Source organism: Macaca nemestrina, chromosome 13 (genome assembly GCF_043159975.1).
Source record: "Macaca nemestrina isolate mMacNem1 chromosome 13, mMacNem.hap1, whole genome shotgun sequence".
NCBI lineage: Eukaryota > Metazoa > Chordata > Mammalia > Primates > Cercopithecidae > Macaca > Macaca nemestrina.
The window spans coordinates 1,677,269-1,703,461 of record NC_092137.1 but is presented as its reverse complement, the minus strand read 5'-3'; the positions used below and the strand labels follow the sequence as shown (position 1 = coordinate 1,703,461).

The 26,193-nt window shown below is 53.0% G+C and overlaps 2 protein-coding genes across 15 annotated transcripts in view; both read right to left on the bottom strand.

Moving 5' to 3' along the window:
* LOC105497556 (syntrophin gamma 2) overlaps nt 1-26,193 on the bottom strand; it is a 564,393-nt gene that overhangs the window by 15,076 nt on the left and 523,124 nt on the right. The gene's annotated exons all lie outside the window — the stretch shown is intronic.
* The window catches only part of LOC105497560 (thyroid peroxidase), a 118,955-nt gene that overhangs the window by 5,427 nt on the left and 87,335 nt on the right, over nt 1-26,193 (bottom strand). For 5 of the 14 annotated variants that reach the window (XR_011611383.1, XR_011611386.1, XR_011611388.1 and 2 more), the window contains exons 15-18: nt 22,454-22,553; nt 2,313-2,486; nt 213-746; nt 54-131 (exon numbers count right to left, since the gene is read on the bottom strand). Coding sequence is in view for 7 of the 14 variants with exons in the window: in XM_011768718.2 (XP_011767020.2) it covers nt 7,620-7,673; nt 9,370-9,526; nt 22,454-22,553 (311 nt within the window). In the remaining 7 variants the exon portion in view is untranslated. Of the gene's footprint in view, nt 1-53; nt 132-212; nt 747-2,312; nt 2,487-3,036; nt 3,719-5,323; nt 6,037-7,438; nt 7,674-9,369; nt 9,527-22,453; nt 22,554-26,193 lie in introns of those variants that run through there. The other 9 variants (XM_011768719.2, XM_011768721.3, XM_011768722.3 and 6 more) reach the window with 7 other exon arrangements.

Here is a 26,193-nt window from a genome sequence, read left to right as displayed (position 1 = left end):
GCTCTAGGTAAAGAGCCGCCAGGCTCCAGCTGCTCCGGGATCCAATTACTTACCAGGACTGAGGACTAGAGGTCCTCCGCGGACAGGTGCTGGCCCTGGGGACTGGGCCCAACCTGGGATGAAACTCGCTCCTGTAGAGACCAAGGGTGGGTGAGGGCAGGAGGGAGGGATGTGGGGCCAGTCCATCCCGGAGACGGTTTCCTTCTCCTCACCTGTTGCAAGGCTCGTGGTGGACACTCACACCGACAAGAGGAGGGCATGGCACGCGTGTTTAGCCAAGGCCTTCTACCACACACGAGGACCCAAGGTCCCGGGAAACGGAATTCTTCTGCTAAGCCTGAGGAAGGAAGCAGGAGCCAGGGAGTTCTAAGAGTGAACAGAAAGGCATGTCCTGGAGCTGGTGAGCCGGGAGCCCGGCCAGGCCCCTTGGCAGAATCCTTGGATCTGTGCTGGGATCGTCCCCTGGGTGCTGGGCAGGACACGGACACTCGAGGCCTTTCCTGGGAGAAGCAGGGAGGCAGAGAGCTACCCTCCCAGTTTTATGGCTTTTGCTTTCAGGGAGAAGAGCCCTAGTTTCCATTATGCCTTTTGTGGGGAGAAGGAGGGTGAAGGCCAGAGAGGACTTCTCGCTTCTGTGGACTTCCGGGTCTCCCTCAGCTCAAAGCAGGCCGTTCTCCAAGGTGTTGCATTTGGGGTATTGCATTTTGAACCCCGATGGGGGAGTCAGAAAATGCATATGAAATTGCCTGCAAGAATGGCAGAGTCATGAAAAGTGCATTACATTTTTTTTAGTGGTAAAACAAAGAGTCAGGCTCTGACCACTGTTTCATTCTGTACTTTAAAGATTCCCAAGAGGCGAGTTCCCTCGGTTTATTTTAAACAAGCTATTTAATGCTGTCTTATGATTTCATTGAGTTTTTATGTACATAAGTTAAACACTGACTAAAAATACTTATCCTTAGTCTCTCACTGACCAATGAAGTGTCATTTTTTCTTGGTAGAGTTCTTTTTTCTTTCTTTTTTTTTTTTTTTTGAGACAGAGTCTCACCCTGCCGCCCAGGCTGGAGTGCAGTGGCACCATCTTGGCTCACTGCAAGCTCCACCTCCCGAGTTCACGACATTCTCCTGGCTCAGCCTCCCGAGTAGCTGGGACTACAGGCACCGCCACCACGCTCGGCTAATTTTTGTATTTTTAGTAGAGACAGGGTTTCACCGTGTTAGCCAGGATGGTCTCGATCTCCTGACCTCGTGATCCGCCCGTCTCGGCCTCCCAAAGTGCTGGGATTACAGGCATGAGCCACCGCGCCCGGCCAGTAGAGTTCTTACAGGTTGATTCCCCTTCGCTGATAGGGTGAAAAAAAGCCCTTCCATGCTCCTAAACAGGAGTGGTGGTGTGACATCTGTGTGTGCAGGTGTGGTGTGTGTTGTATCTGTGTGGTGTGTGTGCAGGTGTGGTGTGTGTTGTATCTGTGTGGTGTGTGTGCAGGTGTGGTGTGTGTTGTATCTGTGTGGTGTGTGTGTGCAGGTGTGGTGTGTGTTGTATCTGTGTGGTGTGTGTGCAGGTGTGGTGTGTGTTGTATCTGTGTGGTGTGTGTGCAGGTGTGGTGTGTGTTGTATCTGTGTGGTGTGTGTGTGCAGGTGTGGTGTGTGTTGTATCTGTGTGGTGTGTGTGCAGGTGTGGTGTGTGTTGTATCTGTGTGGTGTGTGTGCAGGTGTGGTGTGTGTTGTATCTGTGTGGTGTGTGTGCAGGTGTGGTGTGTGTTGTATCTGTGTGGTGTGTGTGCAGGTGTGGTGTGTGTTGTATCTGTGTGGTGTGTGTGTGCAGGTGTGGTGTGTGTTGTATCTGTGTGGTGTGTGTGCAGGTGTGGTGTGTGTTGTATCTGTGGTGTGTGTGCAGGTGTGGTGTGTGTTGTATCTGTGTGGTGTGTGTGCAGGTGTGGTGTGTGTGTGGTAGGAGGTGTGAGTGATTTTTGGCTGGCTGTGGGGAAGGTGTGTGTGGTGTGTGTGTGGTGGGTGGTGTGAGTGATTTTGGTTGTGTGTGTGTGGTGTGTGTGTGTGGTGGGTGGTGTGTGATTTTTGGCTGTGTGTGTGGTGTGTGTGTGGTGGGTGGTGTGAGTGATTTTGGCTGTGTGTGTGTGGTGTGTGTGTGGTGGGTGGTGTGATTTTTGGCTGTGTGTGTAGTGTGTGTGTGGTGGGTGGTGTGTGATTTTTGGCTGTGTGTGTGGTGTGTGTGGTGGGTGGTGTGAGTGATTCTGGCTGTGTGTGCGGTGTTTGTTTCTTTCTGTGTGTGTAATGCTTATCGACATACTCACATGACATACTTATTTCGCTGATCACAGGATTTCACCGTTATTGAGAGGTGTCTCTTCTTGACAATAAATATTATAGGATTTGAGGTTTTATTTCAAGACAGTTCATGGCGATGTGGAAGGCTGAAAACTGATTCCTTGAAAGATATCTGAGTCCCTGGAACCTGTGAATGAGACCTTCCGTGGAGAAGGAAAAAGGATCTTTAGAGGGAAAAGATTAGGGCCTTGAGAGTGGGAGAGCTGCCCAGGCCACCTGGGGGTGTCTGAGTGCCAAACCCATGCCCATTCCAAAGGGAGGCTGAGGGGTTTTCCACAGACAGAGGGAAAGGAGACGCAGAGGCAGCGGAATTGGATCGGGGCAGCCCCGGTCAGGTTTGCCTGGAGCCCCCAGAACCTGAAAGAGACAAGGAAGGGCCCCGAAGAGTCTCCAGGGGGATCATGGCCCTGCAGACACCTCCATCTGGGAGTGCTGGACTCCGCCATGGGGAGAGCGTCCATTCCCTGTGTGGAGCCACCCCGTGTGTGGGAGTCCGTGACGCGACCCCAGGAAACCAACACAGGCGGAGGACGGAAACCTGCAGGGTCTGACACCCAAACCCAAGACTCCGCCTGTCTCTCCCAGCCCCAGGCCAAGTGCTCCCTCCCCGCCCCACCGGGAGAGTGCTCCCACTTCCCCCAGGCCTAGAGCTGCCCCCAACCCCAAGAATAGTGCTCCCCCTTGACTCCCAGGGATAACAGTCCCCCTGCCCTCAGGGATAGTGCTCCCCCTAACTCCAGGAATAGTGCTCCTCCACGACCCCCGGTCTGGTGCCCTAATTGCAGATTGCATTCTTGGCTGCAGGAAGTCATGAGCGAAGAGACCGTGACCCTCTCCCAACCCCCGACACGTGCTGACATCTCCACGTGTGCTGTGTCCTGGGTGAGCTTTCTTCATAGACTGTGCTTCCCTCTGTGTGGAGTTTCTGCTTCACCCATCTGTTCACAGGGAGGACGCACACCCCTGAGTCCAAGGCTACACCATGCATCCTATGGAAACTCTCACTGCCCAGGGAGCAGACTTTATTAGGAAAGCTCTGGGCTCACAGAGGCTCTGGGCTCTGCCTGGGCCCGACGCCCTTCACTGTTTGAACCTAGTAGCTGCCTACAGGTGCAGAGGACGTGCACCTTCCAGCCTTTGTCCTTTCCCGGCCTTTCTTCCCGTCAATCCTCCCATCTGCGGCCCTGAGTGGACGCTCGGGTAAGTACGTGAGTCTGTAAGCAACGAGCAGTGCCTGTCCTTAGCATGTCTGGGGTCTGTGGCTTTTGAGAAGGCGTCTGCAAAGCTATTGCTGACATGGGCGTCCTGAGGTTCTCTCCCTTATTCCAGATCTCAGTAAGACCACAGGGCGCAAGGCTCTTGACAGTCACAGCTGAGTGAGAAAGTGGTGATGTTTAACTACAAGCACGAAAAACCCAAAAAGTAAAATAAAGGCTTCCATGTGCCACGCACATATCCAGCGCCCTGGAATCAAATAGACACGTGTGCTCTTTGAGCAGAATGAAGATGCAGGTCCAGAAAAATGGTGATTCTGCTGTTTCCCAAGTCACCCAGCAGGTGGCGCTGTCTGCTCATGGAAACCCGCATTTGCTGGGATACAGTTTCCCTCTTTCTTTTTTCAAGGAAAGACCAATTCACTCAGAAATTACATCCTTAGTGAGAGATCCATGACTTGTAGGACCCCACACACTCCGAACCCCCGCTCCCAGGGGACGGCTGGGTGTGTTCCCACATGTGTCATATTCACAAGGAATGGGTGTTACAAGGCCAGTAGGCCGTATGGCTCTCATTAAGTTGGCCAGAGTCATTCACGAATAGCAGAATGTTTAGTAAGGAAGAAGCAGTCAACCAAATAGCAAGCACAATTTGGGGACATCGAGGTTGGGTAGAGATGATGGGGCCGTTAGCGCATGGCAGGGGTGAGGCAGTCCTACCAAGTGCTGATGGTGAAGTGTGTTGTTATCTCTTCCTGAACTTAAATTTGTTATGTGACTCTAAGCAATTCACTTCCAATGCCTGGGGCTCAGCTAGTTCCTCTCCAAAATCAAGGGGCCGTACAGAGTGACCTTGTGGTGGTCTCCAGGGTTAACATCACATGGTGCCAATCATCCCAGTAAGAGGCCAAAGCCGCGGCCAGTTTGCCTGAAATTCTCCTGTGAATGGCCCAACAGAAATAATGAAAGTGAGTGGATGGTGTGACAAACACAGAAAGGCCTGGGAAGCAAGCGGACCGACTCCCTGGATACTTAGCCAGGCGCAGCCTTCTCAGTTAGATCTTTAAATAGATTGAGATTTGGCAAACTTGTTACAAATCCTGGCAGCATATCAACCAAGATCATTAGACCCATAAAGTAACTAATACCCTAAACCCCTTGACTCCAAGGAGTGTCAGGATTGTAGCCCTGTGAAGATGGTGCACACAAATTAAGGCTGATCCCATCATTGGGGATTGTCGAGGCTGTGAGCCATCAGTGCGTAATCATGCCGGGACTCTTAAAATACGTGTATCACTATAGTCAGCATTCTGCAGTGAGACGGAACCAATAGGCTGGATAGATAGGTAGGTAGCTATATAGAGAGACAGGTGATAGATAGATAGATAGATAGATAGATAGATAGATAGACAAATAGATGATAGATAGGTGATAGATAGATAGATAGATGATAGGTGATAGATGATAGATTATAGATAGATGATAGGTGATAGATGATAGATTAGATAGATAGACAGACAGACAGATAGATAGATGATAGACAAACAGATAGCTAGCTAGATGGATGGAAAGAGGATATGCAGTAGGAGAAATGTGATGATGGAGGTTGAGAAGTCCCGTGACAGGCTGTCTTAGAGCTGGAGACTCTGAGATGCTGGTCGTGTGACTCAGTACCCAAGTCACAAGGCCTCAGAGCCAGGGAAGACAATGGTGTGACTCAGTCCAAGGCTGAAGGCCTGAGAGCCCAGGGCAGGGAGTGCTGCTGCAAGCCCAGAGTTTAAAGACCAAGAGCCTAGAGTGCTGATGTCCAAGGACAGGAGGAGAAGAGTGTCCCAGCTCTAGGAGAGAGACAGAGCTGCCTTTTAGTTCCATCCAGGATTGGATGGTGCCCATCCTACATTCAGGCAGGTCTTCCCCTCAGTCTGCTGACTCACACCCCAGTCTCCTCCAAAACAGCTTATCCTCTTATCCATCTAGCTGAGGCTGAGACAAGACCTCACCAGCCAGCTGGGCCTCCCTCCAGCCAGCCAGGTTGAGGCCTGACGTTAACCATCACTGTATGGCACTGCTTCTTCTGGCTAATCCTAGAGGGTGGAGGTGACACAGGCACCGCATCAGGCCAGGGTTCCTGGTTTTGGTGTCAGCAAGAGGCTCCGAGGTGGAAGGGAAGACCGCTCCCCAGTCAGTGTGTTCCAGTGCGTGGCAGGGCGGCGGCTGAAGTAGAAGGCCTGTGTTCCCTTGGTGGAAATGATCCAGAGGTTGGGCGGCCGCCCCGCTTTGCTGCCCAGAGCAGGAGCTGATGCGTTGTGCATTGCTGCGGTTCCCTGTGTCTCTCCTCAGCCGCTGATGGTAACTCTCGGCAGCTCCTCTGCAGAAGCCGCGTCGTGTCCCTTCCCTGGGTGTTGATACGGTTTGGTTCTGTGTCCCACCCAGTCTCATGTGGGACTGTCATTCCCAGTGTTGGAGGAGGGGCCTGCTGGGAGGTGGTGGGATCACGGGGTGGGTTCTCAGGAAGAGTCCAGCACCACCCCTCTTGGTCCTGTGCAGGGAGTGAGTCTCCTGCGATCTGGTGGCCTCCGTGTGTGGCTGCCTCTCTCCCTCCTCTCCCTCCCGGCTCCCAGCTCCTGCCCTGTGATGGGCCTCCTGCCCCTGCCCCTTCCGCCGTGACTGTGTTTCCAGAGGCCTCCCCGGAAGCCGAGCACATGGCAGCACCATGCCACCTGCCCCGCCTGTGCAGCCCGGAGCCAGTTAAAGCTCTTTTCTCTATAAATGACCCAGTCTCAGGTGGTTCTTTACGGCAGTGTGAGAATGGACTGCTTACAGGTGTGATAAGGGCAATCTGTGACATTTGCCAGGATATTTTTCATACTGTTTTAATTCTGAGATCATGAATGAGTTTTACATGAACACAACTAAGAGTTTGGGAACACGTAGAACAGGATGGCCTAGCACCTAGAGAAAACAACAGTCTGGTATTTTTGGGTTACAAAAGTTATAAAAAGCAAACTACGCATTCTCTACAGAACACTCCAGCGAAATAAAACATCCTGAAGCGAAACGTTCACAGCCCTCCCAGGCCACTGTTGGCATCCGTGGGTGAGACCATTAAGTGCTGCATAGACGGCCTGTTTCATCCATGATTAGTTACTACTCTCTTCTTAGTGGAGGTAGAGCTCCAGGTCAGATGCGCCTGCGTTTGCTTTCAATGCTGAAGGACCCCTGACTATTTCCTTGGGTGAGGCTGAGGGCTGCCTGGGCTGGGACCCAGCACTCTGGAATTCAGCTGCTTCACACATGAAATGAGGACAGCAGCTTTACAGGGCCAGCGTGGCTAACGGTGCCCCCCAGGCTGCCTAGCTGAGTCAAGGAGGGGGATTCCTCCGGCATCACTGGGCTGTGTTCCCCGTGAGTGAGGGGGATGAGGAGGGGTGAGAGGGGTGCGCGGCAGGGCGGCTGCTGGAGGCAGAAGCCTGGGGTCTGAGGCTGACATGTTGGTGAATCTCTAGAGGATGAGACAAGTCACTTTGCCCTGTTGGTACTTAAGGCTCCAGCCTCTCCCTCAGAATCACTTTCCTCCTCCCACCGGCCCTGCAGGAAGCCAGGAGTGCTCTTCTCAGGAGAAGAGGGAAGCCGGATGCAGGCCCTGCGGACACCTGGTGATGGGCAGCGGGTGTGGAAATGCCAGCGCCGGAGGGACCGCCGGGGCAGAATGCAGATGAGCACAGCGTCAGGGACACCAGAAGGTGGAGATAGGATGATGGCAAGAGTAGTGTTTCCGGGGTTCGCAAAATAAAGATGTGTAATCTGTAAATACATTTTAATGGCAAAGCCCCAGAAGGAACAAATCAGGCAATGCTTACAAGGAAAGGCTAGACAAATGCAGTTACAATATTTATTCATCCATGCCTGAGAGTAATTATAACATGGTGCTAGATTGGCACGTGTTTGGAAAACAGTCGTCCTGGTGATTTTGGATTTGCCTGTGTTTGGAAAACAGTTGTACGGTGATTTTGGGAACACGAAGCTGTTCTGTGGGATCAGTGTCCTGCCTGTTTGCCCTCAGAGGGCTCTCGGCAGCCTGTGAGTATCCCGGCCTTCCATCCCGGCACTCTCCTGCAAAAATGCAGAACAAATATTAATAACATCTGAATTTTGACTGCTCCGGTAACAGCACACACTTGATACAAGACAGAAGGGTCCGGACAGGAGCTGTTTTCACAAAGGACTGCTGGCAACATGAACCGTCCTCCTTCCTCGTCATGCCAGAGGGAAGTTTCTGGCTCCCGGACGAACACTTGTTTGCAGGAGGCCACAGAGGATCCACGTGGCAAAGGTTCCTGCTCAGAGCGGGATCTGCGATTCGCAGGCGGGTCCTTCAGGAAGAAGGCATGCTGAGCACGCAGGCCCCTGCGACCACGGATGCACAAAACACCTGGCCTTGCCCCTGGGGTCAGTCAGGCTCATTAGGGGCCCAGGGGACTTGCTGGCACTACCCTTGCTGTGGCTAACAAAGGTATCCTGGGTGCATTAAAATTCACAAAGAGCCTCACTCCCAGGCCAGGTCTTTTTGGTTCCATGTGTGAGGGCCAGGTGCAGACGAACCTGCTCTCAGCAGAATGACCTGGGCTCTGCTCGTCTCCGAGGACAGGATCTAACTTCACACTGAATTTCAGAAGGGAGCCTGATCATGCTGGCAATGCCCTCTCCTGTATGCAAGTGACTTTGTTTAAATTAAAATTTGTATTTTTAGTTGACAAATAATAACTGCATATATTTACGTTTTAAGCATGGTTTCGATACCTTTACATTATGGAGAGATTATATCAAGTTAATTAACATATCACCTCACATCTGTTTTTTGGCAGTGAGAACATTTAAAATCTATTATTTTAGTGGCTGGGCATGGTCCCAGCACTTTGGGAGTTTCAGACTGGAGGATCTCTTGAGCTTAAGGGCTCAACACCAGCCTGGGCAGCGTAGTGAGACTGCATCTCTGCAAAAAATTTAAAAATTAGCCAGGCATGGTGGTGAGTGTCTGTAGCCCCAGCCATGCGGGCGGCTGAGGCAGGAGGGTCAAGGCTACGGTGAGCTATGATTGTGCCACCGCACTCCAGTCTGGGTGACAGAGCAAGACTCTGTCTCAAAAACAAACAAAAAAAAACCTATTATTTTAGCAATTGTGAAATATGTGATCATTATGACAAAGCGTGTGCCCCACGCGGTGCAGCAGATCTGAGTCGTCCTCCTCCTGCCGGAGACTTTGTGCCTGTGACCAGCATCTCCCCACTGCCCTCTGGAGTCCACTGTGCTGCTCTCTGCTTCTCTAAGTTCAACAGTCACTTACACAAGTGACTTTTTAATACGCCCTCACTTGGGGTTCTGCATACAAGGTAAAGTTGGTAAAACATAAACATTTTTCCATACTAGTTATAACGATTCCACTTAAAAATCAGAATTTAAAAGTCAGCATTTTGTTTCAGCTTTTCCTTCCTCTCCTGCGCTTCCAGCCAGTCCTCAGAATAAGTGGAAGCCAACGCCTGAAAGTCAGCCCTTAGTTTTGGAACCGGTTTGTACAAACGGAAGGCATTTTCCTTCCTCTCACTAAGCAGGCTCACATTCTGGCTCATTGTCATTAACTTGTAAATAAAACCTCCAGGACGAAAGTGCAGAGCGGACTGGGAACCACGGGGTACACAGAAATATGCCGGGAGCCTCGGCGGAGCTGCTCCTACACTCAGATCTTGTCCAGCCACTGCGGTGGCGGCTGGAAACATGCGGCGTGGTGTGGCCTAGGGAGGTCCAGGCCCACCTGCTCCGAGTCCTGAGCTGCGGCGCCCCGGTGCTCCCCGCATCTCAGCCGGGGAGTTCCTCCGCCTGTCTCCGAGATGGGCAGTGTGGGTTTAGTGCCAGCGCGTGTCCTGCGGGAGACACGTGTCCAGTTACCGGGAGAGGGCCCGGCACCGTGGCTGTGGAGGGGAGAGCCCGGCATGAGCGAGGGCACGGCGGCCACGCTTGTCTTTGGCAGGAACGCTCCAACCCACTTTCATTTCCCGCTTCAGTCAAGTCAATCATGATCTGATACATTTTGGAAAACTTGGCACCGTTCTCTTCATAGGGAAAACGATCTTAGCATTTCGCAGCCAGGAGGACCCTGTCTCCATGCAGCGGAGCGGTGGCTTTCTCACAACAATCATGCAGGAGACACGGGCTGCGGTGAGGATTTCCACCCCCGTCACTGCCAAGAGATGCGTCCAAGTGACAGGCAACGTTAAGCTTTTCCTGGGTCAGGGCGTCGTCCCTGTGCAGGCAAAGGGCCCGAAACCACCTTCCACCTGAGCCTGAAGACCCCAGCCCAGACCTGGAGAAGAGGGGGGGAAGCGCCGTCCCAGGGGAGCAAGGGTAGAGGCCCCCGGTCTCCGGGAGGCGTGGAGAGCTGGGGCCGGAGCAGGAAGGGACGCTCTGGTGAGATTGGGACCTTTTGAGAAGGGAAGAGCAAGTAACCCAGAAACGCATCAAAAATACTGTGGGATTTAACTGTAAGTACAAAACAGCTTTTCCATCAGAACTTAACAGCTATTGTATTTTCCAGCTATTTGTTTGCCTTGATTCGAAGATTTTACCTGCCCCCAGCCCCATTCCCCAAACACTGAGCTGCTGGACTCCTTCCCCTGCCTGGGCGTCATTCATCCCTGACCTCTGCATGGCGCCATCATCACGGGTCCTGAGCATTCCTGCCCGCCCGCCTGAAGAGGAACACAGGCCCTGGAGGTGGCTTGACCCTGTGTCAACGTGGCAATGGCAGACAAGACTGTAATGCCTACAAACAACTTCCGAAGCCCTCCCGGGGAGCGCAGTCCCAGCACCATAGCGCACGCCGCACAGCCATTCCAGGAGCTCCTGCCGGGGAGCGCAGTCCCAGCACCATAGCGCACTCCGCACAGCCATTCCAGCAACTCCTGCCGGGGAGCGCAGTCCCAGCACCACAGCGCACCCCGCACAGCCATTCCAGCAACTCCTGCCGGGGAGCGCAGCCCCAGCACCATAGCGCACGTCGCACAGCCATTCCAGCAGCTCCTCCTGGGGAGCGCAGTCCCAGCACCATAGCGCACTCCGCACAGCCATTCCAGGAACTCCTGCCGGGGAGCGCAGCCCCAGCACCATAGCGCACTCCGTACAGCCATTCCAGCAGCTCCTCGCAGGGAGCGCAGTCCCAGCACCATAGCGCACTCCGCACAGCCATTCCAGCAGCTCCTCCCGGGGAGCGCAGTCCCAGCACCATAGCGCACTCCGCACAGCCATTCCAGCAGCTCCTCCCGGGGAGCGCAGTCCCAGCACCATAGCGCACTCCGCACAGCCATTCCAGCAGCTCCTCGCAGGGAGCGCAGTCCCAGCACCATACAGCACTCCGCACAGCCATTCCAGCAGCTCCTCCCGGGGAGCGCAGCCCCAGCACCATAGCGCACTCCGCACAGCCATTCCAGCAGCTCCTCGCAGGGAGCGCAGTCCCAGCACCATACAGACTCCGCACAGCCATTCCAGCAGCTCCTCGCAGGGAGCGCAGTCCCAGCACCATAGGGCACTCCGCACAGCCATTCCAGCAGCGCCAGCAAAGGCATCGCAAACCAAAGGCCATTCCAGCAGCTCCTTGCAGGGAGTGCAGTCCCAGCACCATACAGCACTCCGCACAGCCATTCCAGCAACTCCTGCTAGGGAGCGCAGTCCCAGCACCATACAGCACTCCGCACAGCCATTCCAGCAGCGCCAGCAAAGGCATCGCAAACCAAAGGCCATTCCAGCAGCGCCAGCAAAGGCATTGCAAACCAAAGGCCAGTGCACAGTCACCTCCCCACCCTTGCGGACTCCGACCAAGGTGTACATGGAAGACAGCCCTCCCGTCCATGGGGAGGGCCTGAGTCTGCCTCTCCTCTGCACAGGCCCAACAGCCCTTGGTGGCTTCAGTGCTTGTGATGGTGTCATCAGGAGCAAATGGCATTTAGTCATCGCTTCAGCCTGATCACCACGGGGGACTGGGGTGTTGCTTGAGTTTGACTTGGTGACCTCTCCGCATCTCAGTTTTCTCATTCGTAAAGTGGGATAAAATAGCAACTTCCTTCAGTGAGAATCTACTGACATAAAGTGTGTAAGGAGTTAGCACCAATGCCAGCTTCTATTAAAATTCAGTGAAAGTCAGGTGTTCGTGCCATGTGAAAGTGCATTAATGCCTCATTCACTCTCTGCTCATTATTGTAAATGGAACTGGATCTACTTGATAATCATTTCAAAGTCACATCCACCCAGAATGTGGGAATGTGACCTTGTCTGGAAGTAAGGTTTTTTCAGATGCAATTAGTTAGGGTGAGTCTATACTGGGATAGGGTGGAAACTGGAATCCAGCAGGACTGGTGCCCTTATAAGAAGAGGGGCATTTGAACACAGACACACAGGGGAGAAGGCGGGGTAGAGACAGAGGCAGAAGTTGGCATGATGAGCCTGTAGGCCAAGTGGTGCCAGCGGACACCAGCAGGGCACCAAAGACGGGGTGTGCAAGGCAGCATTCGTCCTGTCAGCCTTCGGGGGAGCACAGCCCTGCCAACACCGTGACTTGGGTCTTCTGGCCTCCAGAACTGTGAGAGAATCAATGTCTGTTGCTTTAAGCCACCTAACGTGTGGTTCTTTGTTACGGCAGCCCTCGCCTTCCTCAACCTGAACTGTCACCACTCCGCCATCTTACCTCTCAATATCCCAAGTAAAAGCCACCTGAAGAAAGACCATGTCTTAACAGAAAATGTCTTGAAAAATGTTGGAAAAAGACTTTCCCTACTTTATGAATTTGCTGCATAATAGAAATTTAAGTTAAAATATTTTGCATTCACTGTTCACTATTGTTTTACAAGCACTATGCTCATTTCAATCTAGAGTGGTCTTACGTCTTTTTAAATTATTTTTTATATTCATTGAGGTTCTGAATTGTGTAAAAGCATTGAAAACAATCCTTGTCAAATAATCCTGACTTTTCTATACAATTGCATATATGGCTATTTCACCATTTGAATTCGAGCTTCTTCATAAACGCTTTAAAAACAGGGACAGGGCCGGGCGCGGTGGCTCACGCCTGTAATCCCAGCACTTTGGGAGGCCGAGGCAGGCAGATCACGAGGTCAGGAGATCGAGACCATCCTGGCTAACACGGTGAAACCCCGTCTCTACTAAAAATACAAAAAATTAGCCAGATGTGGTGGCGGGCGCCTGTAGTCCCAGCTGCTCAGGAGGCTGAGGCAGGAGAATGGCGTGAACCCGGGAGGCGGAGGTTTCAGTGAGCCGAGACCGCGCCACTGCACTCCAGTCTGGGAGACACAGTGAGACTCCGTCTCAAAAAAACAAAAAGAAACAGGGATGGGGTGTGCCCATCCCTCTGAATTCAACCATTTTTCCCTTGTATCAGGTCGGAGCACCTTGTTAACATGAGAAATATTTATGAGAAATATTTACTGCACTCTTTACTAATCACAAGATGCTTCTGGGCAAATGAGGGAGGAGAGATTCACAGGGTGAAGAAGCCACTCCCTGCACGAGGGGACTTGAGGAGGTTACACACAGTGGGGGGATTTGGGGGGGTTGCACACAGTGGGGGGATTTGAGGGAGTTGCACACAGTGGGGGATTTGGGGAGGTTACACACAGTGGGGGATGTGGGGGGGTTGCACACAGTGGGGGATGTGGGGGGTTGCACACAGTGGGGGATTTGGGGGGTTGCACACAGTGGGGGGATTTGGGGGGTTGCACACAGTGGGGGATTTGGGGGGGTTGCACACAGTGGGGGATGTGGGGGGTTGCACACAGTGGGGGATTTGGGGGGTTGCACACAGTGGGGGGATTTGGGGGGTTGCACACAGTGGGGGATTTGGGGGGTTGCACATGGTGGGGGATTTGAGGGGGTTGCACACAGTGGGGGATTTGGGGGGTTGCACACAGTGGGGGGATTTGGGGGGTTGCACACAGTGGGGGATTTGGAGGGTTGCACACAGTGGGGGATGTGGGGGGTTGCACACAGTGGGGGATTTGGGGGGTTGCACACAGTGGGGGATGTAGGTGGGTTGCACACAGTGGGGGATTTGGAGGGTTGCACACAGTGGGGGATGTGGGGGGTTGCACACAGTGGGGGGATTTGGGGGGTTGCACACAGTGGGGGATGTGGGGGGTTGCACACAGTGGGGGATTTGGGGAGGTTGCACACAGTGGGGGATTTGGGGGGGTTGTACACAGTGGGGGGATTTGGGGGGTTGCACACAGTGGGGGATGTGGGGGGTTGTACACAGTGGGGGGATTTGGGGGGTTGCACACAGTGGGGGGTTTTGGGGGGGTTGCACACGGTGGGGGGATTTGGGGGGGTTGCACACGGTGGGGGATTTGGGGGGTTGCACACAGTGGGGGGATTTGGGGGGGTTGCACACAGTGGGGGGATTTGAGGGAGTTGCACACAGTGGGGGGATTTGGGGGGGTTGCACACAGTGGGGGATTTGAGGGGGTTGCACACAGCGGGGGGATTTGGGGGGGTTGCACACAGTGGGGGGATTTGAGGGAGTTGCACACAGTGGGGGGATTTGGGGGGTTGCACACAGTGGGGGATTTGGGGGGTTACACACAGTGGGGGATTTGGGGGGTTGCACACAGTGGGGGGATTTGGGGGGTTGCACACAGTGGGGGGATTTGGGGGGTTGCACACAGTGGGGGGATTTGAGGGAGTTGCACACAGTGGGGGATTTGGGGGGTTGCACACAGTGGGGGTATTTGGAGGGTTGCACACAGTGGGGGATTTGGAGGGTTGCACACAGTGGGGGATGTAGGTGGGTTACACACAGTGGGGGATTTGGGGGGTTGCACACAGTGGGGGATTTGGGGGGGTTGCACACAGTGGGGGATTTGGGGGGTTGCACACAGTGGGGGATTTGGGGGGTTGCACACAGTGGGGGGATTTGGGGGGGTTGCACACAGTGGGGGATTTGGGGGGGTTACACACAGTGGGGGGATTTGGGGGGTTGCACACAGTGGGGGGATTTGAGGGAGTTGCACACGGGGATTTGGAGGGTTGCACACAGTGGGGGATGTAGGTGGGTTACACACAGTGGGGGATTTGGGGGGTTGCACACAGTGGGGGATTTGGGGGGGTTGCACACAGTGGGGGATTTGGGGGGTTGCACACAGTGGGGGATTTGGGGGGTTGCACACAGTGGGGGGATTTGGGGGGGTTGCACACAGTGGGGGGATTTGGGGGGTTGCACACAGTGGGGGATTTGGGGGGGTTGCACACAGTGGGGGATTTGGGGGGTTGCACACAGTGGGGGATTTGGGGGGGTTGCACACAGTGGGGGATTTGGGGGGTTGCACACAGTGGGGGATTTGGGAGGTTGCACACAGTGGGGGGATTTGAGGGGGTTGCACACAGTGGGGGATGTGGGGGGTTGCACACAGTGGGGGATTTGGGGGGTTGCACACAGTGGGGGATTTGGGGGGTTGCACACAGTGGGGGATTTGAGGGGTTGCACACAGTGGGGGATTTGGGGGGGTTGCACACAGTGGGGGATTTGGAGGGTTGCACACAGTGGGGGATGTGGGGGGTTGCACACAGTGGGGGATTTGGGGGGTTGCACACAGTGGGGGATTTGGGGGGTTGCACACAGTGGGGGGATTTGAGGGGGTTGCACACAGTGGGGGATGTGGGTGTGTTGCACACAGTGGGGGGATTTGGGGGGTTACACACAGTGGGGGATGTGGGGGGTTGCACACAGTGGGGGATTTGAGGGGGTTGCACACAGTGGGGGATTTGGGGGGTTGCACACAGTGGGGGATTTGGGGGGTTGCACACAGTGGGGGGATTTGGGGGGTTGCACACAGTGGGGGATTTGGGGGGTTGCACACAGTGGGGGGATTTGGGGGGGTTGCACACAGTGGGGGGATTTGGGGGGTTGCACACAGTGGGGGATGTGGGGGGGTTGCACACAGTTGGGGATGTGGGGGGTTGCACACAGTGGGGGGATTTGGGGGGGTTACACACAGTGGGGGATTTGGAGGGTTGCACACAGTGGGGGATGTGGGGGGTTGCACACAGTGGGGGATTTGGGGGGTTGCACACAGTGGGGGATGTGGGGGGTTGCACACAGTGGGGGATTTGGTGGGTTGCACACAGTGGGGGATTTGGGGGGTTGCACACAGTGGGGGGATTTGGGGGGGTTGCACACAGTGGGGGGATTTGGGGGGTTGCACACAGTGGGGGATGTGGGGGGTTGCACACAGTTGGGGATGTGGGGGGTTGCACACAGTGGGGGGATTTGGGGGGGTTACACACAGTGGGGGATTTGGAGGGTTGCACACAGTGGGGGATGTGGGGGGTTGCACACAGTGGGGGATTTGGGGGGTTGCACACAGTGGGGGATGTGGGGGGTTGCACACAGTGGGGGATTTGGTGGGTTGCACACAGTGGGGGATTTGGGGGGTTGCACACAGTGGGGGGATTTGGGGGGGTTGCACACAGTGGGGGGATTTGGGGGGTTGCACACAGTGGGGGATGTGGGGGGGTTGCACACAGTTGGGGATGTGGGGGGTTGCACACAGTGGGGGGATTTGGGGGGGTTACACACAGTGGGGGATTTGGAGGGTTGCACACAGTGGGGGATGTGGGGGGTTGCACACAGTGGGGGATTTGGGGGTTGCACACAGTGGGGGATGTGGGGGGTTGCACACAGTGGGGGATTTGGTGGGTTGCACACAGTGGGGGATGTGGGGGGTTGCACACAGTGGGGGATTTGGTGGGTTGCACACAGTGGGGGGATTTGGGGGGTTGCACACAGTGGGGGGATTTGGGGGGTTGCACACAGTGGGGGATGTAGGTGGGTTGCACACAGTGGGGGGATGTGGGGGGTTGCACACAGTGGGGGATTTGGGGAGGTTGCACACAGTGGGGGATGTAGGTGGGTTGCACACAGTGGGGGATTTGGAGGGTTGCACAAAGTGGGGGATTTGGTGGGTTACACACAGTGGGGGATTTGGGGGGGTTGCACACAGTGGGGGGATTTGGGGGGGTTGCACACAGTGGGGGATTTGGGGGGTTGCACACGGTGGGGGATTTGGGGGGTTGCACACAGTGGGGGGATTTGGGGGGGTTGCACACAGTGGGGGATTTGGGGGGTTACACACAGTGGGGGATTTGGGGGGTTGCACACAGTGGGGGGATTTGGGGAGGTTACACACAGTGGGGGATTTGGGGGGTTGCACACAGTGGGGGGATTTGGGGGGGTTGCACACAGTGGGGGGATTTGGGGGGGTTGCACACAGTGGGGGATTTGGGGGGTTGCACACGGTGGGTGGTGTTTGGGTGGAGCCTTAGCGATGTGTCAGAGCTGAACATGCAAGGCTGTGCTGAGATGATAAGGAGATGGTATTCTATGGAAAGATTGAGGCTTGAACAAAAGGCAAGAAGTGGGAACGGCTGGGCATATCCAGGGACAGATCAGAGAGACGCGAGGGCACAGTGGCAGGGTTGGTGTGGGGTAGAGAGACTGCGAGGGCACGGTGGCAGGGTTGGTGTGGGGTAGAGAGACTGCGAGGGCACAGTGGCAGGGTTTGTGCGAGGTAGAGAGACTGCGAGGGCAGAGCTGGTGTGGGGTCGAGAGACTGTGAGGGGACGGTGGCAGGGCCGGTGTGGGGTTGAGAGACTGTGAGGGCGCGGTGGCAGGGCTGGTGTAGGGTAGACAGCCTGGGGTCAGGAGAGGCAGGAAGGCACATTTCCCAGCAACACTTGCTCAGAAGTGGGTGAAGAAAGTGGAGCCACAGAGGGAGGGGCTGGGAGCTGCCCAGAGAAAGCAGATGAGCCTGGTGGCCAGGCTTGGGTTCTGGGCTGGAAACTGGATAACGCATTCAGCTGAAGCCACAGGGGGACTGGGAGGTAGGAGGCTGTCATTGCTGGGGCTGACATGTGACCAGCCTGGGAGCGGCCCCCCCTGCTCGTTTCCAGGGCTGACATGGGTCTCTAAGGAGCACAGGTCCTTCCCCAGGTCCTCTGGGCCCTGAGTGCCTCACAGATGCCTTATTGACTCTGAGGGATTCCACTACAACAGGTTCGGATCCCCCGTGCCGTGTAGCCCAGGCGGCCACTCTACGTCTGTCCCCCAGCAAAGGGCCAGTTCCCTCAGACTTCCCTAATGAAGTCCTGAAGACAATTCCTGTCATCAACATGCAGTTGAGATGACCAGAAACCTCAGATGCCATCTCAAGAGACCCAGGCTGTCTCTGTCCCAAGGGTCTGGGGAAAGAGGGCCCTGGGGGAGGAGGGTCCCTGGGGAGGAAGGTCCTGGGGGAAGAGGGCACCAGGTCACCCACAGCTTACAGGGATCCCGCTGCCCACTGCCCTATGGCTGCCTCTCAGCCTAGTCCTGGCTGGCCTCCATCCAGCATGCTTGTGAATCTAATGATAAAGAGAGGAAAGACGGCAGGAACCCCCAGCGCCATGCCTAGAGAAAGAGCACCGTGTCAGCTCACAGTGCGGGAAGGTGCGAGAGGGCACAAAGGGTTAGACACCCTGGAGAGAGGACAAACCTGGCTGTATGCTAGGGAAGGACCTCGCGGCTTTCCCATGGATTTGCTGGAAATTAATGCAAATGATTCAACCTTTTTTGAATTTATAATGCACACTGTAAGTAGGGATATCAATACAAGATACAACTGAAAACAGCAAAAAGATATAGGGCACAGTTTACCAGAGACAAAGAAAACCTGAAAAACTATTTCAGAAGTCACAGAACTAAGTGATGGTGGAAAAGTAGAGTTGTTAAAAATAAGAGCAAATGGAGAAGGACTGGAACTGCACGTTTAACATTTTCCCTGGACAGTAAGAATCAATAGACAGATAAAGTCCTCATGAAATTTAAGTTTAAAATGCTGAGCTATGAAAGCTGGGCCTGAAGAAATCGTACCACAGAGGAAAACGCCTCCATGGCGAAAGGTCTAATTGGCAAAACTGACGGAGACCAAATAACGGATCTGGTGAATGAATTTTTAGTGTACGGAGACCAAAGAACGGATCTGGTGAATGAATTTTTAGTGTACAGAGACCAAAGAACGGATCTGGTGAATGAAGTTTGCACAGAAAGAATTCAACTTGGTGAAAACAATTTCAACACAATAAAACATGTATAATACCTTGGAGGTATTTTAAATGCGGTGTCAAGAAAGTTGATGAAGGAATAGGTTTGCTGGAGTTAACTCTGAATCACAGATTTGCAGTGAAAATATATTAGCAATTTGTCACGTTAATAATCACACCAGAACGTACAGTGTTAGACCCCAGACAGCTGGGTGGGTAGACAATGAGGAGGAGAGGAGAGAAGCAAACACCTTTGTCTCACTAGGAGACACCCTACTAGTGAACTCCCTCCGTGTGTCACACTGTGCTGCGTTCTCTCCCCTCCCACGTCTCTCTCCGCTGTCTCCATCTCTCTTTCTCCCTTTCCCTCTCTGTTCTCCTCCCTACTCCTCACCGCACAATAATGCCCTAAGTTGGAAATAAGACCATGTTTTTAAAGCTGAAGAATGAGACACAGAGGGAGGCGAGGCTGGGATTGCATTGAGCCCGTTTGCTGGGAGCAGCGTGGGGGTCTCAGGGTAGGTGACGGGAAGACATTTCCTGAATAAGTGACTTGACCTTCTGAGCTCATCGAATCATGGGTCTGGGGGTGCTGTGGCTTTTGTCCAGGACGTTTCTCCCCTGGAGCCCCAGGGTCTTCCCGTTATGGTCTCTGACTCTGTTACTGCCCCTGTTCTCTGTGCTTAAGCGTGTGTTGGCATGTTAACATCCACTTTTTCATATCTTTCAGCTAAGTGGCACTTTGCAAACTAAATTGGTGCTTGGTAGCATATTTTTAGAACTCCAGAGTCTAAAATCAACTACAGCCAAATATTTATCTCCCACGTTTCCTTGGAAAGGTATTCATTTAATCTATGGCTATCAATCTTAAGGAAAATTGCAATTTTTCTCATGAGTGTGGACTACAGACACTAATATTTATCATAATGATAATGTGATAGATGTCTATAGGGATGTTTGCAAATACAAAATTGTTTATGAACAGGAAATTATAGTCACATCAGTTTTTGTTACAATTACACATTTAATAGTTATAATTACATAATCAGCTAATTTGAAGTTATTTACAGCCTATTCAATTTTTATTGCTTAGTCTATTTCATGGTTAGCTGAGGGTTTTAATTATTAGTAATTAAAGTTTTTAAGGTTTAAAGACCGAATGATTCATAAAACATGGGGAATATTTCCTACCACCACCCCATCTAAAACTAGAGACACCATTTAAACGTTAAAGTAGTCTCTTCCCAAAACAGATCAATACAGTGTCTTGTAGAGAGAGTAGGTGATTATTCAGTCTTCACTGGTAATGATTATTTGAAACAACAGCCTCTGCATGTGAGATATAATCTTTCTGCGAGGAGAAGCCGGGCAGCTGTGGCACGACCTCCAGCACCAGACAGGCCTTGGGTTCAAGGATCTGCTCTGGGCTTACCAGCTTTGAGCCAGTAACAGGCTCTTGCTCCACCTCCTCATGCTACACGGAAAATGGACACAATCACAGCACTTTGTTAGTTTTCTGCGGCTGCAGTCACAGAGGACCACGGACCTGGCCGCAGTCACGGAGGGCCACGGACCTGGCCGCGGTCACGGAGGGCCACAGACCTTGAGGACCACAGACCTGGCCGCGGTCACGGAGGGCCACGGACCTGGCTGCTTAAACAGCAGAAGTTTATGATCTAGAGTTCTGGAGGCAGGAGTCCACGTCGAGGTGCCTGCAGGCGGCTCCCCGGCCTCCCTCCCAGTTCCTGTCACTGCTGGCGATCTTCCCAGGCCCCAGCCTAGAGAAACCCCACCCTGATGTCTGCCTTCCCATCGAGACGGCCTTTGCCTGCCGGGCATGACTCTGTGCAAACTCTTCTTTCTAGAGGAACACCAGCTATATTGAATTAGGGTCCCCTGTACTCCAGGGCAATCTCATTGTAACTAATTACACTTGCAGAGACCTTAGTTCCAAATAAGGTTACATTCTGAGGTCCTAAAGGTCAGGGTGTAAACACATGTTTTGGGCAACGCACAGTTCAAGCCATGGCAAACACCTGAGTCAGATGATTGATCAGAAAATCAGAGGAGACAGTGGCTAAGGATGACTTAGCCTTGCCTCCAACACATGGCTTTAGCTGTTACTATCACTTCTCTACTGGAAGGAATTTCTCACAGTTGTCTGAATTATGGTGTATGTTAGTTTTGACAGAAGCTATGACGCTACTCAGAAATACATCACTGAAATGTCATATGCCGGATGGATCAGAAGCTCTTGTGTCAAACGTGGGCGTCTGGGTCAACCACAGTAGTTGCCAGAGGCCTTGCAGAATAACCGAAACGGGGAACTGGCTTTACTACCACGTCTCAGCAGCAGAGAAACAGCATGCAGAGCAGATGGCAGGCACAGGGGCTTCCCTTACAAGTGCCCACGAAAACAAAAACAACAGAAAAGAGGCCATTGCTGTGGATTGTTGACAAGGCCCTTTGGAAACGACAGTGATCTGGGTAACTTCTGGTTGCTAAGCTTTCAAGTTTTAAAAAACCAGTCCCTGCAGAGGTGCAAAAACTGTGAGAAAAAGGTTTCCTGTTCAAGGCACAGACGTTCCTCAGTGGACCGAGAGGTTGCTAGAAAAATGAAGGTTTGCTAGAATGTTGAGTTTCTATTATTGGGAAGATGAGAAACAGCCTGGAAGATGGCCTTAGGGTGGGAAAGTCGTGGATAATCCATAGACATGTGGCGTCGGGTGATGTTTGGGGGCTCGGATAATCCATACATGTGTGGTATGGGGTGGTGCCAGGAGGCTTGGATAATCCATGCGTGTGGTATGGGGTGGTGCTGGGGGCTTGGCCAGTGAGGAGCTCTGAAGGCCGGGGTGGAGGGTGAAGGTGAAGGCAAAGGAGACTGCAGGGGTCATCCTGGCAGAGGGCAGGGCTGGCTATAGCAGGAGCGTGCACAGGTTGTGTTGGGCTGAGCCTGGCACTCAGGGAGAGCAGAGGCCGAGTAACTGTGGCCTCTATTTGCAGGTATTCTGGGCATGGCCCTGGGGGCCCAGCCTGGGGCTGCAATGACTTTTTATAGTGTTTGCTGTTATTTTTAACACTTTCTATATAAAATGAACAATTGTGCATTAAAAATGAAGTGATGCTCAAGAAGTTTGGTTCTCAAGAGCAGCAAGGTGAGTGGCAGCAGCAAGGCGCAGAGCTGGTTCCTCGGGGCTAGGGACGTGGACCAGCTGCCCCACCCGAGGCAGCCTTGAGGGGTTCTTTCTGCAGACAGCACTCTCACAGGGCAGGAACTCTCAGGTTCTCTCAGGTTCGGGTCTGAGTCTTTCAACAGCAGCGCCATTTTTACCATGAAAGTTCAACTTTCAATTTCTGCCCTCAAGGGAGGAAATAAAACTGAGGAATAAAACTTTTCATTCATGGATGACCTTTTTTCTCTGAGAAACCTTTAGAAGAATCTTTACTCCTAACAAGAGACTACTTCAATGCAATCACTTAATGTTAGAAAAGTATTCCATATTGCTGAATCTTCATCCACAGATACCTGACACCACCTAAGGTGTACAAATGATCACTCCACTTTCATTATTTAAAGCATAAAGAATGATCCGGAGAGTCTAAGACGTTGTACAAAATAGCTCTGAGATCAATGCCTTTGAGATACCAGTAACCTATGTTAGCTTTAGGAAAATAAAGCAGCTTCACTGCAACCATGTCCAGAGGAAAGGAGATTGTGTTGTGTCTAAGTAACAGTCAAAAAATGAAGGACTTACCACCTGCAAATCACCGTCGAGGTGAGACCTGCCAAGCCTCCAATCAGCAGAGCAGCCAGTGAGATGGAGACCCAAGTCGCCCGAGGGAGCCTCCCGGAGTCTGGGGCACAGAAAGAGGCCTGGTTAGAAGAACCTTCCAGGGCCTGGGCAAGCCACGTTGTCCTGCCTGAGTCTGGGCCACACCCTGTCCTGGGCCAGCTGCCTTCACCCCACAGCACGATGTACAGAAGGAGGGAGGGAGGGAGGGAGGGTCATTTATCTGCCCAGAAAAGCCATAGACCGTTAAGTCCAGAGCCGAATGGGACGTGGGGAGAGCCAGCAGGGGACACAGGGCAGAGAAGCTGGCTCGCTCTCTATGGCAGCCTCACTGTGGGCTTGGCATGGACGCTGTCCTGCAGGACAGAAAGTACACCTCGCTGCCCAAACCAGGGAGGACTCTCAGTGCCCCCTGAGTGGACCGCAGGACCCAGGGAGCCCTGTGGGGCCTTTGACCGGGGCAGGAAAGTAGGACAAAGTGGTCTGTAGGGGATGTGGTGTAACACCATGAGGTTTTGCCCTTGGCTGCATTTTATTTTTCCCAGACGCCTCCTAGAGGTGAAACTGTGGTCGAGGGAAGGTGGTCTGCACCTTGCAGAGCTGGAGCCCTGGGGGCACAGGGGCACGGGATGGCAGCAGATTTTGGAGCTCATGCTGGGTTTCATCAGCCCATTCCAGAAATAAACCGAACAGGGTCAGCGTGAATCAGACAGAGAAGTGCAGAAGGCCCTGAAGACGGGACAGAGGAGAGAGGCAGCCCGGGAGCCGGCCCCAGAGCATCTGGTGAGGGGCCTGAGGAAGTGCCTCCCACCTGGACCTGTGTCTTCGTCTGAAAAAGCCAGGGACTGAGTAAGGGCTCCTGGGTCCGGCCCTTGGCTTCTATGCTCTCTGCAAGGAGATACCAGCCTGGGGCCAGTGCGGCTTTGAACTCAGACCTCCTTTGACCACAGTTTTATTACTGACTTTTCTGTTTAGGTGCGCATTCGAGGTGGCCAAGGAGAAACCCAAGATGAAATGAAAACTGACTTTTAAATAAGAACTTAAATACTACCAATCAGTGTTTTTTTTAAAACAAACATGGGTCGCCCTGGATAAATATCATCACGTGTGGTTGAAGAAAGGCTCTGGGGCTAAGGGAACGCGTTCAGGCACCAGACGAAGGCAGTGGCTGGGGGAATTGGGTGCTTGGTTTGGTTCTAGTTCTCACACTGGATTTTTTAAAGTCAGTGATGAATGCGTCTGTGGGTGGCGGCAGTTCCCTGTGCCACTTAGCACCTGGGCATGATTTGCAGGTATGTCTCATTTCCAGCCCAGACACAGGTAGTGTCCATGACTGTCTTCCTAGCATGAGTCTTGGACACTCAGCAAGTATTTGGTGGACACAAGAATGAATGAATAAATCCTAAATGCACATCCTGACTGTTTCTCCAAAACGATCCTGTCCTTTTAGCTTTTGCACCTCATGACTTTTCCTCCTGGGCTCCTCTAACCATCCTCCCGCCTCCAGGATCTCCTTCCTGCCACCTCTCACAGACGCAGGAGAGTCTGCAGGGCAACCTGAGCACACCGGCCTCTTGCTAAAAGTCCGTGGAGAGCAGAGCAGCTTGCTGGCCGTGGGACGCCGCTCCTCCCACATCCGGAAAGAGGCTGGGTTCATGTTCTCACCCCCATGGCTACTACAGGTGGGGGCTCCGCCTGTGCTGCTGGGGCTGGCTGTGCGGGGAAGGCTGAGCCGATCGAGGCCTGGGTGGGGATTCCAGGTAAGCACAGACCAGGTGAGGGCAGTCAGGACAGCGCAGCCATGGAAATTCATTCTGGAATTGATGTTTGACATTTCTGGGAGGGGGATTCACCCTTCCTGCTGGATTTGGTTCTGAGAAACTTGGGCTAGAGGTTTTCAGGGGCCACCTGTGGAACCTCAAAAACTGGCAAAGCCAAGCATCTGACATCAGAGCCTTGAGTAAGAGGAGGAGCCACGTGCTGGGCCATGGCGAGCATCTGATTGAAGCCCACCTCACACCAGCAAACGGCAGACGCACAGCAGGGACGTAAGCAGCTCCATGTCTACCTGAAAGTGAAATGAGCCCGGGCCAAGGAAAGGCCAGATGCCGCACAGCAGAAACTTTTCCTTTATTCTTTGCTCCAAACTTTTCTTTCTTGGCATTTGCAATTTCAAGAACCAGTAACTGCGCCTGGAGCCAGATTTAAGGCTGTGTGTTGCTGGGGGATTCCCGGCTGAGACAGGCCCCGAAGCCCCTGTATGTCCTACGGGGGCATCGCCAAGGTCACAGCTGTTGCCAGAGTGGCTTCCTGACCTCTTCAGTGCCACTCCAGGGAGCCCTGGAGTTCTCTGCTGTGGGCGTGGGTGTGGGTGCCCCCTCTTGTGGGGCTGGGCGAGGGGGGATTCCCTGAGGCTGGGTGAAGGCCTTCCAGGGCCTTTGGAAAGAAAGGGTGTCGGGTTTTGGCAGGCCCTGGGCAGACAGAGGGCATCGGGATTTTGGAGCATTCAGGTCAGAATAATGACTGGGATGGTTAATTTTATGTGTCCACTTGACTGGAGCACAGGGGCCCAGATTAGACATTATTCCTGCTGTGTTTTTGAGATAGGTTCTGGAAGGGATCGGTACTGGAATCTGTGGTCTGAGAAAAGCAGACGGCTCTCCCCAACATGGGTGGGCCCTGTCCCATCCTTTCAGGGACCCAGTAGAGCAGGAAGTGGAGGGAAAAGGACTTCACTTCTCTTTTCCTGACTTGCTGCTTGAGCTGGGACATCTCATGGCAGCTTCGTCTGCCCTCAGACTGGAACTACTCCGCCAGCAACGCTGGGGCTCCAGTTTGCAGACAGCAGATCCTGGGACTCCTCAGCCTCTCTAATTCCATGACCAGTTCTGCAGGATAGAGATGCTTTCACATATCTATACATAGAGCTAGATGCACATCTAAAACTACGTCTGTGTATGGGTGTCTACCGCTGTATTTACATCTATACCAAATCTATATTGTGTCTATATCCAAACTTTTTTTGTTGTTGTTGAGACGGAGTCTCGCTCTGTCGTCCAGGCTGGAGTGCTGTGGCCGGATCTCAGCTCACTGCAAGCTCCACCTCCCGGGTTCCCGCCATTCTCCTGCCTCAGCCTCCCGAGTAGCTGGGACTACAGGCGCCTGCCACCTCGCCCGGCTAGTTTTTTGAATTTTTTAGTAGAGACGGGGTTTCACCGTGTTAGCCAGGATGGTCTTGATCTCCTGACCTCGTGATCCGCCCGTCTCGGCCTCCCAAAGTGCTGGGATTACAGGCTTGAGCCACCGCGCCCGGCCCTATATCCAAACTTATATAGGGATAGCTACACCTGAATCTATTCTATACCTATGTGTAAATTTATATTTTTATATCTGCATCTGTACCTAAGTCTAAAACTATATCTATATCCATAATCAATATCTATATCCAAATCTAAATTGGTATAACTATATCCATGTCTACATTTTTGTTATCTATATGTATGTCTAATTTATGTGAATCTATGCATGTATGTATATCTCAATCAATATCCATATATATTTAAATCGATATCTATATCTAAATCTATACAACTACATCTACAAACTGTGTCTCTCTGGATGTCTGTGTCTAATCTAGAACGATTTCTGTACACACATCTGCATCTCTGATTGCTCCTGTTGCTCTGGGGAGTCCATCTAATATG